This window comes from Lonchura striata, chromosome Z (genome assembly GCF_050655825.1).
Source record: "Lonchura striata isolate lonStrDom1 chromosome Z, ASM5065582v1, whole genome shotgun sequence".
NCBI lineage: Eukaryota > Metazoa > Chordata > Aves > Passeriformes > Estrildidae > Lonchura > Lonchura striata.
Genome location: NC_140740.1, coordinates 49,270,889 through 49,287,368, shown reverse-complemented (window position 1 = coordinate 49,287,368; position 16,480 = coordinate 49,270,889). Strand labels below are relative to the sequence as shown.

At 37.0% G+C, this 16,480-nt stretch overlaps 1 protein-coding gene across 5 annotated transcripts in view; it reads left to right on the top strand.

Annotated features, from left to right (window-relative positions):
- The window catches only part of PRLR (prolactin receptor), a 157,252-nt gene that overhangs the window by 132,765 nt on the left and 8,007 nt on the right, over positions 1–16,480 (top strand). For 4 of the 5 annotated variants that reach the window (XM_085567886.1, XM_021551884.4, XM_085567884.1 and 1 more), the window contains 9 exons: positions 2,084–2,197; positions 3,174–3,306; positions 6,813–6,982; positions 7,783–7,949; positions 8,748–8,889; positions 11,905–12,037; positions 13,242–13,411; positions 14,608–14,777; positions 15,720–15,864. In XM_085567886.1, the coding sequence (XP_085424012.1) occupies positions 2,128–2,197; positions 3,174–3,306; positions 6,813–6,982; positions 7,783–7,949; positions 8,748–8,889; positions 11,905–12,037; positions 13,242–13,411; positions 14,608–14,777; positions 15,720–15,864 (1,300 nt within the window). In that variant the 5' untranslated portion in view covers positions 2,084–2,127. Of the gene's footprint in view, positions 1–2,083; positions 2,198–3,173; positions 3,332–6,812; positions 6,983–7,782; positions 7,950–8,747; positions 8,890–11,904; positions 12,038–13,241; positions 13,412–14,607; positions 14,778–15,719; positions 15,865–16,480 lie in introns of all 5 variants that reach the window. The other variant, XM_021551890.4, reaches the window with a different exon arrangement.

Below are 16,480 nucleotides of genomic sequence, written 5' to 3'. Positions count from 1 at the left end.
TCTTTTTTCCCAAGTGTAGGTTACCAGAACTGTAGACAGAGCTTAGTCTGTGACACTGTTAAATCCATATTCCTTCCTTATATTCCTCTTGTTCTTTCACACAACCACATTACAGAAGTGGTTCACAATCATCTCATTTTCAAATGCTCCAGAGGAAAAATACTTTTGTTTTAATGCATTAATTTCTTCTTCTTGCTATTAAATTTAGTTCTTTAGGTCTTCAGTTTGCAAAATCATCTGATTTTCCTTGAAGAGTGCTCTAATAAAGGTCCTTCTTGTTGGTGCCTCTCTTTTGTTGTATTAAAAAATTTCATTCTTCCAGCCAGTGTAATCAGTTTCTCTTTCTGTCAATTCTTCACACAGAAAAATACATACATAAACGTAAAAAAAAAAAAAAAAAAAAAAAAAAAAAAAAAAAAAAAAAAAAAAAAAAAATCATGGTAATAGGTCTTTATCCATATAAGTCTTGGTTTTAAAGTACATTGTTTTGCAAATGTTCCAACTATTTTTAGAAGAAGTAATAAAATATTGTAAATACTAGCATATGTACATTAAATAGTTACTGTTTGTAGTTTCATTATTTCACCTTCACCTGAAAAAAAGTGCTTTTTATGAGCCCAATCATCTGGGTTCCTCATTATATAGCCCCATTTTTATGGGGCTATATAATTATTTTTGGGTAATTTCTGAAGTTAACACTAATGTTTGTGCCTGACATTTGTTTACTGTAATAAAGACTGCATGTGTTTACACCAAGCTAGAATTTATATTTAAGTGGTTCTCTCTTCACTGTCTTTATATGCACAAAATGCTCTGAGTGGGTTTAAAACTAACCCAGATGCAATTTTCCAGCCTGTAGCTCAGTTACACACTTGAAACATGCCTGGATATTCAGAAGTGGCATATGGAAATGTAGCCAACTCTTGTTCTCTTCCACATTGTCCACACTAAACATATTTTAGACTTAGCTGTAATAACTGATACTTCACTTGGCTTTGCGCCTGAAAAACATTTGGATGGTGATGTATTATAGCTTCTTGATGTACAAAATTAATTGCATACTGAAAAATTAGTCATCTGATGAACCACGAAGGATTTTTCCTCACCAAGGACACAGCTTGTTCCCATGCTGTGCTACACAGAATGGGTTGCAAGCATACATGTACCTGTGAATGTGCTAAGGGTAGGAGTGGAAAGCTGAGATAGGGAGCTCCCTATTCGTAATAAATACTTTCGTTTCAAAGGCTAAGGTTGGCTACCGAGAATCCGACAGCTGACTGCAGTCATCTCCAAGCAGGGAGCATACTGGTGGGAGAAGCAGATTTGCTTTAAGTCATTACGTCGTTTCTTCAGGCTAAGCAAACAGATTTAGCAGCAACAGGAGCTCCAGAGCACCCAGAGTTGTAACCTGAATTCTGAGGACATCTAGTGGTCTGAGCCCACGGCAGGGGTTGGGTCTTGCTCCCAGCTGGTGACCACTTGCAAATCTGTATTTCAGCTGAAATTTACTACAAAATCAAATACAGTAAAAACAATTAGTTGAATGCACTAAGAGTAACATTCTTCAGCTCAAGGAATCCTGAATTCAACACTGACAGTCCTAAACATTGAAATGCTTTGAGATTGGATCAAAAATCATAAACTTCTAAATAAATGTTGGACCTTTTCTATTTGCCTTTTATTTTAAGGACTTTCAGAGTTCAAGTATGTTGACCTCTTCTTTGAATCAGTAAGGGTAAAAATATATCTTTGTTGCTAAAAGGCTGCTTTCTTAGGTTAATTAATTAATCTAGAAGTTAGAACTCTAAGATAAGAACCCAGTATCCTAAGATGCCGAAGAAATATGCAAGATTTGTTAATGTTAAGAAATTGTAATCATTCAAAGACCTCTAGGAAGGCCTACCTGCTTCTCTTAGATTCAGGTTTTCAGCTTCCAAAGCGGAACTGTTGGTGTTGCCTCACCTTTTTGAGAGATGACAAGAATCATTTGCCCGCAATTCAAAGAGGACTTTGATCAAGTTGAGCGATACGTGCTACCTGCTGAGCATTGTTACTGACTTTTGCATCATGCCATGTTTTTCAGTGAGCCCTTGATCTGATACTTCCTCCTGAGGAGAGACAGGCATCATGAAACAGAGATTCATTTCATCAGTTCAAATAATTTTTCAGCTTGCACTGACTACAGTAGGTCTGACTGGTAAGTACAACACTTCCTGAAATGCTTGTTTTTTCCTTAAGACACTTTATTTAGAAAAATCTGAGGCTTTACCCAATCTATCCTGACCATCAGTGGAACATGTACCTCTTCAAATTACTTTTTTTGGAGTTTGGTATGAAAATGGCTGGAGTTGTCTTTTCTATTTATACAATTAATTTAAGGATTGTTTGGTGGCAATACTGACACCTTATATTCATTTGATGCTTGCCAACTTCTTGGGAGTTAGCATATGAATAGTTACACTATTTGAGATAATTACGTGGAACTTAATAAAGATAAATAAAGATAAGCTTAGGTTAAAAGATCACACACTTGTTGTTTTAAAATGAATGTAAATGTATGGTCTATATTCTTGGTGTAAATTAATGAGCAGTAGTCTTAACAAGAAATATTCTTAAATGCATTTGGATTAACAGGGAATATTTGAACAATGAATGAATACATTCAGGTGGCCAGTACCCAAAAAAAATCCATCTAGCCCATTGATTTCCTTCTTTTTATAATTTTCTGACCTATAATTTACCCCAAATATGCAAAAAGAATGGAATTTCAGTTCTGTTGCAAAGTTGAAGGTGAAATTTAATCTTAAAATTATCTGGAGATACAAAATTGTAATGTTTATGGGGACAAACTCTAAAGGTCATATATTTATTTCCCATCTTCATAGTTTAATTTGGAGATAAATATACCATTTTGAGTTTAGGTAAAAAAATAAATGTTTGTGTTAAAAAGCAAAATCATTCTACTAGGTATTTTAGAAGTTTGAGATAAAATGTATTTGCTTTTCTGGGAATATTGATCCTTTTCCCAGGCAGAGTTATTTACCCAATTCAGTTCACAGTTTCATGTAATTTTATTGTCTTCAAAAAAGGAATGCTTCATTGACTTATCATTCAAGCATCCAAAAGCATTGTCCACTTCTAATTTAACTAATTGGATTTTTACACTTTCTTAGGTCAATCGTACCCTGGAAAACCTCAGATAATAAGATGTCGTTCTCTAGAAAAGGAAACCTTTTCATGTTGGTGGAAGCCTGGCTCAGATGGAGGACTCCCTAACAATTATACCCTGTTCTACAGCAAGGACAGGTAACGAGTGGTGCATATGTACTCTGTAAGTGATAAAGTGATGGTTATGACAGACCAAGAGAATGACAACATTAATTTATAAAGTTGTTTTTATGAATCCATTTTAACCTCAGATAGACAATAAGCACTGTATAAGATCCATGGCTTCCCTTGTTGGACGAAAACATGACCACTAACAGCCCCATATCTTCAGCCTGTCCCTCCTGAAACTCATCTACCAAAAATCCCACTTGTCTGAAGATGTGCTGGGAGCAAAGGTGTGTTTGCCCATCTTTTTGGGAAGCACACAGCTTTCAGCTGAATGGGGTCTCCTCTGAGTGCTGAAGCATAAGGGCATCACAGGGCAGCAGATTTCCCATCACCCCAGCCATGGAGCAGGGCAGGAAGGGGGCAGCCCAGCTCTGGGCATCGCTCACTTTCTTGGGGACAGAGACTGTCCAGCTGTCCAGGCCAGGCTGGGCCAGGACATCAGCTCAGGGGCTGGGCTGGCTCTGAGGGCTGTGCCTGGGAAAGGCAGGGCTGTGTGGAGCTGGAAACCAGCTGAACTGGAGACCTGGGACCCAGGTCCCCATGGAGGGGCTGGGCAGTGAGGGCTGGCAGGGCCCTTGGGGCCTGCCAAGGAGCTTGTCCATTGCCATGCACACCAAAACCCAAATCTGGACTATAGTCATTTTTTCTTCTGTTGGTTTTGTGGTCAATGGTTACCAAAATGCAGTGAAATGAGACATGGGTATTGCATCCCAAAAGTTAATATTTTGGTAAATTCTCAACTTCCTCATCCTGTTCAGGAATGAAGTGTATATGTTTGGCAACTTTACTTAACCCATCCATCTTTGTTTAACTACTTTCTTCCTGAAAACAGTTTTTGAACAGGGACAAGTAAGCAGGGAGGCTCAGAGACTAATTTTTTCAATAAATCCAGGGAGATTCAAAATAGATAAGATAAAGCGTCAGGCATCCTTGCTACAATTAAACATTGCAAATCATTGAGCAGAAAAAGATGCAGTCTTTAATGAAGTTACCACACACAATGATGAATTGAGAACTTTTATTTTATGAAAGCCCAGATGTTTCAGTCTTGATCAAAAAGTTTAATGAACATTTTAATTCATTCCTGTCACTGCCCAAAGCCATTCTGCTTAGGGAAGGATAGGAGTGTTTATCCATTTCATTAAATCTGCTGAACCCAGGTTCTGCCAAGCATTTTAGACCTGGGCCACAATTGCCTTTCTTGGATTATTTTCTCTTAGGTAAAGACCCCTTTCTCCCATCTTTTCTTTGTGAACCTTTCTTTGTGACAAAACTGCCTGGAAACTAAGAAACCTTATTGCTGATGATACATAAAGCATCATAATGGAATTAATGTTCATTCTCATGCCACATCAGCTGATGTTTTGCGTTTGTATAGTTCTTCTTAGCTCAGGTAGGCTTGAGTACATAACCTAGGCCAGCTTTGAGCAGAAAATAATCCCACTCCTAAAGAATCCAAAGACCCATATAAAGGCAATAAGAAATAGACTGTAATTTTTGTTTTGTTTTGTGTTTTCTGGGTTTTTTTTGTTTTGTTTTGGGGTTTTTTGGGTTTTTTGTGTTTTTTGGGTTTTTTTTGTTTGTTTTTTTTGTGTTTGTTTTTTTTGTTGTTTTTGTTTTGTTTTGTTTTGTTTTGTTTTTGAGATAGTTGTGATGATGATCATGTTAAAAAGCAAATAAATTTACATCAGGAATGTCATGGAAGAGGTTGTCTCGAGTGCAACCACACAGCACATACAGGACAACCAAGGGATCTGGCTACCCTGGATTTATAAATGGCAGGTCCTGCTTGATCTCCTTTTATGAATAGGTGACCCAGTCAGGAGAGGCTGGGGATGTAGTCTGCCTGTACTTCACCAAAAGCTTTGACAATGTCTCCCACAGCATTCTCTTGGAAAATCTGGCAGCCCATGGCTTGGAAAGGAGCGTTCTTTGCTCTGTTAAGAACTGGCTGATGGCTGGGCCTAAGGAGTGGTGGTGAGCTGTGCTGCACCCAGCTGCAGCTGGTCACTAGTGGTGTCCCTAAGGAATCAGTGCTGGGGTCAGTCCTATCTTTATTGATGATCTGGATGAGAGGATAGAGAGGGCCCTCAGCCAGTTTGCAGATGACACCAAGTTGGGCAGGAGTGTTGATCTGTTGGAGGCCAGGAAGGCTTTGAAGAGGGATTTGCATTGAGGCCAATGGTGTGAGGTGCCAAGTGCCAGGTCCTCTCCTTGGTCACAACAACCTCGTGCAACTCCAGGCTGGGGTAGAGTGGCTGGAATGTGGCTCAGCAGAGAAGGACCTGGGGATGAACATGAGCCAGTGTGTTCCCAGGTGGCCAAGAAAGCCAGTGGCACCCAGCCTGAATCAGCAATAATGTGGCCAGCAGGACCAAGACAGTACTGGGCACTGGTGGGGCCACACCCAAATCCTGTGTGCTGTTCTGGAACCCGCACTGGAAGAAAGACATTGAGGTGCTGGGGCATGTCTGGAGAAGGACACCAGAACTGGGGAAGGGTCTGGAGCACAGGAGAAGGTGAGGGAGCTGGGGGTGTTTATCCTGGAGAAAAGGAGGCTCAGGGAGCACCTTATCACTTTACAACTCCCTGAAAGGAGGCTGTGCTTATGGGTGGGTCAGTCTCTTCTCTCAGGGCATAGTGATAGGACAAGAGGAAACAGCCTCAAACTTCACTAGAAGAGGTTCAAGTTGGATCTTAGGAAGAATTTCTTCAGTGAAAGGGTAGGTAGGCGCTGGAATGGGCTGGCTAGGGAGGTGGGCAGTCACCATTTCTGGAGGTGTTCCAAGAAACAACTGGACATGGCACTTGGTGCTATGGTCTGGTTGACAAGGTGGTCAAAGCCTGACTTGACCATCTTATAGGTCTTTTCCAACCTAAATGATTCTCTGACCTTGCTGAAAACAAACTAATCAATAAAAGAACTCTCTGCCATAGGGCCCATAAGTTTAATTTCTAGAGGTAATATGCAAAGATATTTAGCAACTTATCTAACAGAAGGAAATATTTTTCATTTTCCTCTTATTTGCTTATAAATATTGTTAAAATTTCTTTGTTCTGTCTCTGGAAATTTCTTTGTTAAAATTTCTGTTTCTGTTCTTTTGTTGATTTATTCCTATGTATAAAAAAAAGGTGTGAAAACATTCATCAAAAAAAGTCAGAAATGTATATGAAGCATTTATGGTAATAGCATTTGACACATACCAAAATGTTTCCAAGAGATGGGATTATAGATATATATAATACAAAATTACACATTTTAGTCATATATAAAATATATTTCTATATTTATAAATATTTTATATTATATTTATTAATTTCTCTATATCTATATATTATATATGTGATTTTATATATATATATATATATATATTTAAAATCAAAAATCATTCAGATTTCTCTGCTGAATCTATTCCATTAGTAAAATATTATCTGCATTGTTTCATTTCCTAAATTTTTAAATCATTTTGTTTCAGTGAAGAAAAAATCTATGAATGTCCAGACTACCTAACATCAGGTCCAAATTCCTGCTACTTTGATAAAAACCACACTAATCCCTGGACAACATATATTATCACTGTAACGGCAACAAATGAGATTGGAAGTAACAGCTCAGATCCTCAGCATGTGGATGTAACTTCCATAGGTAAAATCAAAGAATAAAATGGATAACAAACTAGTTGGACATGTGTGCAATTTTTAATTCCAGAACAGGCAGTGGTGAAAGGCTTCTTTCCTCATGATGTGAAACTTGCTACTGAAAAGTGTTTATTTACAGATAATCTCAAATATGCATGTTAAACATATGTGAAAACTGTGTTTTAATTTTAAATTAAGTAACTACATACTTGATTGTAGGAATTTCATGTCTGAATATGTAAACCTCTTACCTTTAGCTGAAAAATTTTCTTAATTTTTTAGTTGTCTGCAGTATTTTAATTAGACTCAATGTGGATTATAAAATTTTCAAATTAGGTTAAGCTACCTAATATTTAAAATATAAAAGTCTTTCTAACTGCTGACATTGCAGTCATGGAAGGGTAAAAATAACTGCCTGAGCATTATACAGTTTTTCTGTAGTATTTTATATTCCTGACTCCATTCTACTTTCCACACACACATAATATACCATTTTAATTATAATATACTTAGTTTTCCTAGCTGTGAAATAGCTGACATTTTAATTTTGTAAGAGTGGCCTTATAAAATTATGATTTGTATTTCCTTAGCCTTACAAATTCAGAGTAAAGTTTAAGATTTGCTGATACTGTTGGAAATCAGGAGCTAGTTAAACTCATTGAGGAGAAAGAAAAAATAAAAGACTTCTTTATTATTCTTTTACAGTGCTGAATTATCTGAAAATAATACAATGACATTCAAAACCATAAAGGAGGTGTTTTTTTCTGAGAGAAAATTAAATTGCATACTTTTCATTCATTTATACAGTTCAGCCAGATGCTCCTGTGAACCTCTCTCTAGAAACAAACGTATCTGCTAACCTGTCATACCTTTGGGCAAAATGGTCTCCACCCCCATTAGCTGATGCCAGCTCTAATTCACATGTATATCACTATGAGCTACGACTAAAGCCTGAGGAAAAGGAAGAGTGGGAGGTAAGGGAAAATCTATTTCTTTTATAAATCTGCTAGTCAGTGAATTCTCTTGTCTCAGTTTAATTGATCCTATAAAAAATTAAGAATAGAAAAATTAATGTAACCAAATCTGATTAAAGAAAGAAGAATTGAGTGGTCTGTAGAGACCGTGAAATTCAAAATATTTAGATATCATCCTAAGGTTATGTATGACAAAACCCAGTTATCATCATCCTCTTCAACGTGATCAGCTGGAGGCAATGTGCCCCTCAGAAATTCTGTTGTGGCTTACTCACATTTAACTATTTCCAGTGACATTCCACACCTGTTGCCACATTTCTAAGAATCAGCTTCAGTACTGCTTCAGCTAGTTTTCAGGACAAAATGTCATTCTTAAACTTATTGTCACATGTCCTAAATGCTATTTATCATGTTGATGCCTTAATGATAGAGAATGCTATGCATTTTGAAATAGTTCTGAGGAGAAATTAGAAGGGTCTGAGAAAGTCACTTAAAGTCACTGAGAAGAATTTCAATGTGGGATTTATATGTAGGCTGAACTGCTTGTAAACTCCTTGCACTGTAAATCTGATGGAGTATTAGGAAGTCTACAGTTCAATATGCACTTGAATATCAGAATCAGCAATGATCTTTTTCCTGCTAAATCACTACTTTTGCTTCTTTGTAATTGATACCTTATAGATACACAAATTAACTTTCCTGACTTTCAGAAGTCAGACTCATGCCTATTCCTTTATGGCTTATTCATTTAAGTGGTCCAATTCTTTATTATTTTCCCCAGTCCATTTTCTTTTACAGACAGTATCTGTAGGAATGCAGACACACTATGAGGTGAGCAGCCTGAAAGCTGGGGTGAAGTACAGTGTTCAGGTGCGTTGCATGTTAGACCTCGGAGAATGGAGTGAGTGGAGCTCAGAAAGAAGCATTCAGATCCCTAAAGGTGAGTGGATGATTGCTTCTCTGTAAATTGCTTTTAAAGTGTAGCAGGTTCAATCCTGTGAAGATGTCTAAATGCCAGTCCTGAAAACCTGGCCTCTCACATGGGTACCTTGTAGTGCTCAGTGCATTTTACCATACTTTCTGTGTAATTGCTTTCTTAATCTTGTTGATCTGCTCAGGATCCTCTGCTGAAACTGACTATGATAAACAAGGTGGGATTTAGATGGAAGTCACTTCTGATACAGGTGTGCCTAAATAATTTATTGTCCCTGTGTCTTTATTTAAAAATCGTGTTGATTTTATCTGTAGCTATATATATCAGGTAATGGTTTTTGTATGAGGGTGTCACAATCCGCTTATAGCGGGGTGTTGTGATGGTTCGTTAGCCAATCCCAAAGTGCAAAAGACAAACAGCAGGGGATTATCAGTTTAACCAAAACAAATGCACCTTTATTAGGGGCCAAAAACCATAAATGTGATAGTGGGGTCAGAAAAGAAATAAGAATGATAGAGAGAGAGAGAAAGAGAGAGAGAGAGAGAGAGAGAGAGAGAGAAGGGGGGATGGGAATAGCTACCAACACAGGCAAGGTCCTCACTGGTCTGGATGATGGGGATCCGTCTTGTTGTGTTGGGGAAAGTCTCCAAAGTCCTACCTAACCCAGGGGTCCAGTTATAGTCCACAGAGGGAAAAGGGGGGAACATGCAGAACAATGAGAGTCTATTGAGATTGCTATGGAGGGAACAGGTGAATCTACTGAAAATCATCCAGGCTGAACAAACACAATGAATAATAAGTCCATTGAAGTTACTGGAGAAGAACAGGTCATGTCATTCTCCCCCACCCCCACCACTCTCTGTGGTAGGGGTCTCAGTCTCAGTCCTTGGGGAGAGGGTTCTTGATCTCCGTCTGTCACAGTGGTAACAAGGCAGATGAGGGGTCTTCAGTGAGAGACCACCAGAGTCACCCCAACAGTTCATTCAGCTTAAAGGTAGAGAGTGAAGCAGGAATTACAGTAGGCTGCTCTGTGCTGGGTCCATGCTGGGTCTTTGCCAACTCCTTGCCAAGTTCTTGCCAGGCTCGTTGGGAACAGCAAGGTAGCGGTGCAGTGGCTGCACCTGCACTGTTGCCTTCTCCAAGCCGGAACTGCAGTGGGGGAAGGGAGTTCCTGCTCGTGGCAATCGGCAGAGAAATGAGTGAGGGTCTTCAGACGGCCTCTTACAGAGGGCCTGGACTGAAAGCTCTGATGACAGTTACAGATACTAACACATGGAAGTCACTATCTGTATTTTACTGAATTTGAGTAGACACACTAAAGATGTATGACATCATATCTTGTTGCCAGACACTTTAGCCTAGCTGTCTCAAAACTTCTTCAGTTACCAGTTGTATTATTCATTATTAGACATGGATATTGTTGAAGTACTGTTAATAGAAAAATATTTTTTAAATGTCCCATTTTCAGATCTGCCTTAGGCAATTAGAAATTTGGAAAATCAATGTCTCTCCTGCACATAGTAGAAAATATATATTATTGATGTAATAGGAATATTTTTGCCACAAATACATAACTGCAAAAGTTTCAATCACTTCAGGGTTTGACAAGCATCATCCTATTCAAAATTTAAGCATTTTTCTCCGCCCAGTTCTTAAGTGCTGTTCTTGAAACTATAAAAACTTGCTCAGGAGCAATCAAGCAAGTAGTCTGAGTATTGAACATAAAAACATTACAATGAATAATGAGAGCTGCTTCTTTGTATATTTTGAGTACTTCAGAAAGACATTACTGCCAAGAACGCAAACAAATAGCCATACATTTACATTCTTCATTTTTTACCTAAAAGCAAAAGAAAATGACAGCATGCCTTTCAAACAAACAGAATAATCTTAAAACACATATTTTGAAAAAAAATTGGTTTTGTATTTAATGGTTTAAGCCCAGCTGGCAATAAACCAGCACACAGCTTCTCACTCATATGTCACTATGAATGAGGGGAAGAATCAAAGGTAAAATCTGTGGGTTGGGATAAGAACAGTTCAATAATTAATGCAAAGTAAAATTTAGTAGTAGTAGTAGTAGTAGTAGTAGTAGTAGTAGTAGTAGTAGCAGCAATAGTGATAATGATAGTGATAGTGATAGTGATAGTGATAGTGATAGTGATAGTGATAGTGACAGTGATAGTAATGGTAATGGTAATGGTAATGGTAATGGTAATAGTAATAGTAATAGTAATAGTAATAGTAATAGTAATAGTAATAGTAATAGATGATTATTATGATTATCATGATAAAAAATGGGGAAAAAATTTTGGACAATATATTTGCTCACCCACTGCTTATCAGTGTCAGACTCCATTTCTGAATCCTGATGGTCACTGGTTCTGGGTAATTCCTAAATTTGTATGCTGGAGATAATGTTCTATGGAATCCTCTTGGTGAGGTCACCTGTCCTGCCTGTGGTCACTCCCAACTTTTTTTCTGTTTTGTAGCTCTTAATTGACAGAGCAGGAGACACAAGGAGGTCCTTGGTTTAGGATAAACATGACATAGTAACAAAATACCCCCGTATTATGGAAATTATTCTCATACTGTATCCAAACCACAGCACTAGTCCAGTTACTGAGAAGAAATTATCTCTATCCTAGCTGAAACCAGAACACCATAGAAAATAGTTATCCAATCTATTTGGATATAGTAGAGTGTATTTAAAATATTTACAGAGCCTGCTATGACAGTATTTCAACATCCTTTATGAGATTTTGAGGCAGAAGAAAGCCACAGGCAAAAAACTAAAACTGTTCTTCAGTGCGGCTGCAATGACAGAGAATTCTGAATCCAGGAGAAAGTAGCAAGTTGTTGCCCTAAGCAGCAAATGGTCCCTCCTTTCCTGTGTCACTACGAAGCAAAACTTTTTCTTTTTTCATATTTTTCTGTTCTCTGTTTGACATTGTTTTACAAATTCAAGGTGGACCTAATAGATTAAACTTAATAATTAGTTCATTTCTTTATCTCTTACAGAACAGTTACCTCCTGAAAAGCCTATAATAATAAAGTGCCGTTCTCCTGAAAAAGAAACATTTACTTGTTGGTGGAAACCTGCTTCAGATGGAGGACTCTTGACAAAACATACTTTGCTTTACAGCAAAGAGGGGTAATAAGCACTGTATAGTTATTCAGTGTTTTGTTGGAAGAACCTGGAAAATCAATCCTCATTGGTTTTTTATTTTGGGAGATGTCATTTTCTGTAGTCCATGATTTTTTCCAGTGGCATGCTCTAGCATCACACTGAAGCAGCAACATGTCTAAGACTGAAATATTAAATCTTGATCTCTTTATAATGGCAGGCATATATTTACTGTGAATTCTATATTTTCATTGCTCATCAATAGTGTATTAGTAAATGCACTTAACAATAAAACTGCACAGTCCTAAAACTCTTCAACATGTAGTCTTATAAATAAAACTTTCCAAAATGACCAGATACAAAAACTTTTATCTTCTCATAAGACTTGTTTTGTGCTAGTATTCATACAGTATGAATGCCTTCTGGTTTCTGTAATCTTTCCTTGGAATTCAGATAAAGTGCTAAACATTCATTTTAAAGAAAGAGTCAATAAATGTTCTTAGGTCTTTTGGTTCTTTTAATTTCACCTAGTACTGCTCTACCTTGCAATTGCCTAAGTAGATGCTCAACTCTGTAAATGTTAACTGAGAGCCCACTTGTAGTGTAAAAAGACAGATACTGGTCTAGCCAGGTATGGTAGAGTAAGAGGTCCACATCCATAACTTTTTCTTTTGTGCATCCATGAAGAGCATGAAAACAAATATTACATACTCAATTTTATCTCCTACCTTTCCTCTGACTTTGGGAATCTTGGGTAGGGATGTGAAGGAGAGTACAAAGATTTTTTTTTTTTTTAATGATGAAAGACCAAATAAATTCTGAAAGCATATTAGTGTAATATGCAGAATTCCTGTAAGTGTGAGATGAACATTGGAAATACATAATTTTTAATAGATAGGTTAGAAGACTTCTACTGGAATATGTAAGTGCTCTGGGCTGTGCAGTGGACAGTGGCTTTCAGAGAAGTAAGAGCTGTGCTGTACTAGCCCACAGCTGCATCTGCAATAGCCCAAATTCTTCAGGCTTTGTGGTGTTTACTTGGTGGGGAAAATGCTTAGTACAGTCTCTGGGATTGTCCAATGACTCTTTAGTCTGGAAGCATTTTTCTGATTTTCTTCACAGTGCCAGGTGTGAAAAATCAGATCCAGCCCTAAATAATACTGAAGTACTAACAACCAAAATTAGGTGTTTTAGTCTGTGTAATCTAATCACTGGGATTCTTTCATTTCAGAGAAGAAAAAGTTTATGAATGTCCAGATTACAAAACTGCAGGCCCCAATTCATGCTACTTCGATAAAAAGCACACCTCTTTCTGGACCATATACAATATTACTGTGAGGGCAACTAATGAAATGGGAAGTAATGTCTCTGATCCTCATTATGTGGATGTGACTTACATAGGTAAGAGTTAAAAAGTAGTTTCTCTGGAACCAAATTATTCAGAATCAAGGGTTTTGACACAAGAATTTCAATTTCAATTTCAATTTCCTCATATGTAGTATTATATCCAAGTTAAAAACTTATACAACTAAGATATTCCTTAGTGTAATAACAAATCAATATTCATCCCTTTACCATCTTATTTTCAGAAGAAGCCAAAAATGCTAAAAGCTTTAAAATTATGTTCAGATAAACATTTATTGGTTTTCCATATTTCTTGTAGTCAAACCCTAAGAAATATCATCTAGCTAAAATCTTTTTTTCCACTGTACAAGAAACAGAAATCAATTTGATCTTTTAACTAATAATACTTAAATCTGATTACCCAAAAGTAGTTTCCAGACCCAAGAGAAGCTACATTAGTGCTTTTTATAGCAGTGTACTGATAATCTCTTTCTCAGCCTTTTTCTACAGAGTGACTGTGGACAAATAATTAGGGTTTTATCTAAGGGAACGGAACATTATCCTTGATAACCATTTTGTTGTCAAGGATCTGGCTGCCAGGCGTCTAGCAACTGGAAAAAGGCTGCTGGAGAAATGGTTTTATATTTTACTTCAGTGCAATGACCTGATGAATCTTTGGTCAGACAGTGGTAAAATATATGCATAATATGCAGAAGCTCTACCTGTGAACTGAGGAAGATGCAAACCTGACTGTAGAAGAAACCTGTGTTCCATTTTGGTTTATTTTTGAAATACAGACAGAACTTTAATATGCTGTCTTGGTTTGCTTTTAAGTATCCTTACTTAAAAGTGTAGGGATCATGTGTTTTCTGAATGTAAAAGATGGGAGTGACAGGTTTCATTAGCTGCATACATGTTTTCAGTGTTCCTAAATATTTATGTCAAGCTCTGATATGATTATAGTAGAACACAACTTTCATAACATAACATTAAAGATGTTAACTTTAAAATACAGTTGTGAAGAAAAGTAACAATAAATGGAAACATAAGAAAAATATTTTTGATGATAAATGGTTAAGGCAAATCTCAACATTAATTCAACATACTTACTACTATTCAGAGGGGTTTTAAAATTCATAAAACCATACTTACTTTATCTGAAAACTCTCGATTCCTATATTCCAGTAGCAGTTCCAAAGCTGCAAGGAAAAAAGTCACTTAGATTCTTATTGACAGTTCTTTTATTTCAACAGTACAGCCAGATCCTCCTGTGAATATAACTCTGGAATTAAAAAAGTCAATAAAGAGAAAACCATATCTGGTACTGACATGGTCTCCACCCCCACTGGCTGATGTCAGATCTGGATGGCTTACCCTTGAATATGAATTGAGACTAAAGCCTGAAGAAGGAGAGGAATGGGAGGTAAGGATGTCACAAGTTTTTGCTAGATAATGTTTTCTGACCAGTTAGAGCTTGTCAGTCAGGTCCATGCCTGAACGTAATGAAACAGACACTCTAAATAGTTCATAATTTTTCAAAAGTGCTTCTCAGACCTATGATTTCCTGCTGGCATATCAGATGCTGCTGCAAAATAGCAGGTGATAAAGTATTTGTTTTTAATTGTAGTCATTATTTATTAATCATATTGGCATTGTAGTTTAAATTGTTCCTTCTCATGTAGTCATATTTCTTCCATGATGATTTGTTCTTAACCACAAGCACTTCTTAGATAACAGAAAGCTCAGTGACATTACATAAAATATTTAAATTTATTTAAATAAACATTAGGTGGTAATTGTAGTGGCCACACAACAATAATAATTTCCTATGGCCAGGATCTACAACTTAAGCAGCTGAGTGGCAAATGAAAAACTCCAGCTGTTGGTATTTGACTCCATTCACTTCTTGTCTGCAGAACTTCCAAACCACTTCTGTATTTCCTCCTTCCTTCTCCCTCCCTCTGTCCTTCTGGCCATTGCAAGACCTACTTTTTATTACCCTGTGCATTTCCACCACTCTACATTCTTTCCTCCTGTCTGCATTTTCTTTCTCCATCTCTGTTTCTTCCTCCCTTATTCATCTCTGCCTCCTCCTCTTCCTGTCACCACTGCAGTTCCTATCATTACCACAGCTCCTCTCCTATTTGCCATAAATTCATGATGTATTTTTAAAGCAGTTTAATTTGCTTTGTATATCAGAGCCAGATCTCATTCCCACCTGCTAGAAAGCTAAACTATAGAAATAAAATAAATGTACCATTATTCCATGCCTGCTCAACAATTATTAAGAAAAGATATATAGAATCATTCTATATTCCCATCTTGATTACCAAAACCTTACCTGTGATATTTATTTTATTTCCAGACTATTTTTGTTGGACAGCAAACACAATGCAAAATGTTTAGTTTAAATCCTGGAAAGAGGTACATTGTACAGATTCATTGCAAACCAGACCACCATGGATTGTGGAGTGAGTGGAGCCCAGAAATGTATATTGAGATCCCTACTGGTGAGTGGCCAGGCACCCCTTCCATAATTGTTATTACATGCAAGTTCATGTTATATTTTTTTGTTAGCTGTTTGTGGCACCAATGCAGATCCCTTAGTTTCCCTAGGACAGACAAGAACATTATTACTAAGGTAACCAAATCCTTATCATTACTGCACCATACACAGATACCTTTCCCCTTCATTATTTTATGATAGAGTTAAGAGGGTGAATAATTTCTTTGCTTATTTAAACCATGTCCTTTCTGTCTATTGCCTTATTTGTTCTCTTTATGGTAGTTTTTTAATTAAAAGAACACTGGCAACTGCATTAAAACTGTGGTACAGACAACAAAGAGTGACTGCCTTCAGACAGCAACAGCTCTTCATTACTCTTTATCCAGAATTAATATGAAATAAGCACTTCAATATAAAAAGTATTACACTACAATAAAAATCCATGAATATATGTAATTCTAGGTCACTTTACCCAGCATTTCATTAATTGTATGATATGTATTTTATAATGAAATGACTACCGTTTTGGTACAACTAGATTTGAACCCAATCGGTATAATTTGCTGTGACAAAATTTTCCTCTTCATACATTTTTGTATGATTTCTCCAAGAGAGTTTAT